The sequence below is a fragment of the Trichinella spiralis genome (genome assembly GCF_000181795.1).
Source record: "Trichinella spiralis strain ISS 195 chromosome Unknown Scfld5182, whole genome shotgun sequence".
NCBI lineage: Eukaryota > Metazoa > Nematoda > Enoplea > Trichinellida > Trichinellidae > Trichinella > Trichinella spiralis.
The window spans coordinates 1-876 of record NW_003532121.1 but is presented as its reverse complement, the minus strand read 5'-3'; the positions used below and the strand labels follow the sequence as shown (position 1 = coordinate 876).

At 38.2% G+C, this 876-nt stretch overlaps 1 protein-coding gene across 1 annotated transcript; it reads right to left on the bottom strand.

Annotated features, from left to right (window-relative positions):
* Positions 1 to 161: 161 nt before the first annotated feature.
* On the bottom strand, positions 162 to 776 carry Tsp_15875 (transcriptional regulator ATRX; the record flags this gene model as incomplete). The annotated part of the gene is made up of 2 exons (XM_003366922.1): positions 162 to 362; positions 517 to 776. Coding segments are annotated over 2 exons (461 nt in total), but the record flags the coding sequence as incomplete, so codon positions are not given.
* Between the last annotated feature and the right edge of the window lie 100 nt (positions 777 to 876).

Sequence of the window (876 nt, the reverse complement as noted above, 5' to 3'; positions counted from 1 at the left end):
AATTCCAAGCGAACCAGCTTTGGTCGACAGCAAAAAAACACGGCAACTATAAAACAAAATTGCATGCAATTGAAATTATTTATCAATATATATACCACCCCACCCCTCCCCCTCCCCCTTCCCAGTCTCCCAACGTCTGCTGCTGTTCGTTTTTTATATACCGTCTGTTGGTCTCGTCGTTGAATTTCTTGGCCAAGCGTTCACGAGTCGAGGCGTTCGTGGAACCATCCATACGAATATAATCAATACCCGGCACCCAGTAGTTGAATTCTCTCGACGATGATTCACCGACGTTTCGCTCTTGCAATCGCAACAATTCTTCTATTAAGTCTAATGTGATTAAGCTCTGCGAGAAGATCAACCTGAAATACATACATATAGATTTGTTGAAATCGTTGAACAAGCAAAAACCAAATCTACCGATCAAGAAACAATTTGCACACAAATAAATAAATAAATAAATAAATAAATAAATAAATAAATAAATGCACAAGTTTTTCAAGTTCCACTGCTTACACTTTGTCACCAATATCACCACACCGTTGAATAATTTCAAACAAGACGACCATTTTTCCCGACATTTCCACTAGCAAAGGATCGTCTTCTTTCAAAGTGGGCAAATACCAATTCTTTTTTGAAACCGGTGGTGGCTCAATTGGCTTCGGCAAATCTTTAGCAACAGATTGTTCTCTATTAGCCGGCTCCTCGTCGGTCAATTCACAACTGTTTGTCGACAGTGATGAAGACAGCGACTGTTCAGATTCATATTCGTTTAGCTAAATAAAAAATTTCACATATCAAATATTATAATTTCAATGAGATAGAGATAGCCAGTAGATGGATGGAAAATGAAAAAGAGAAAGAGAGAGAGAGAGA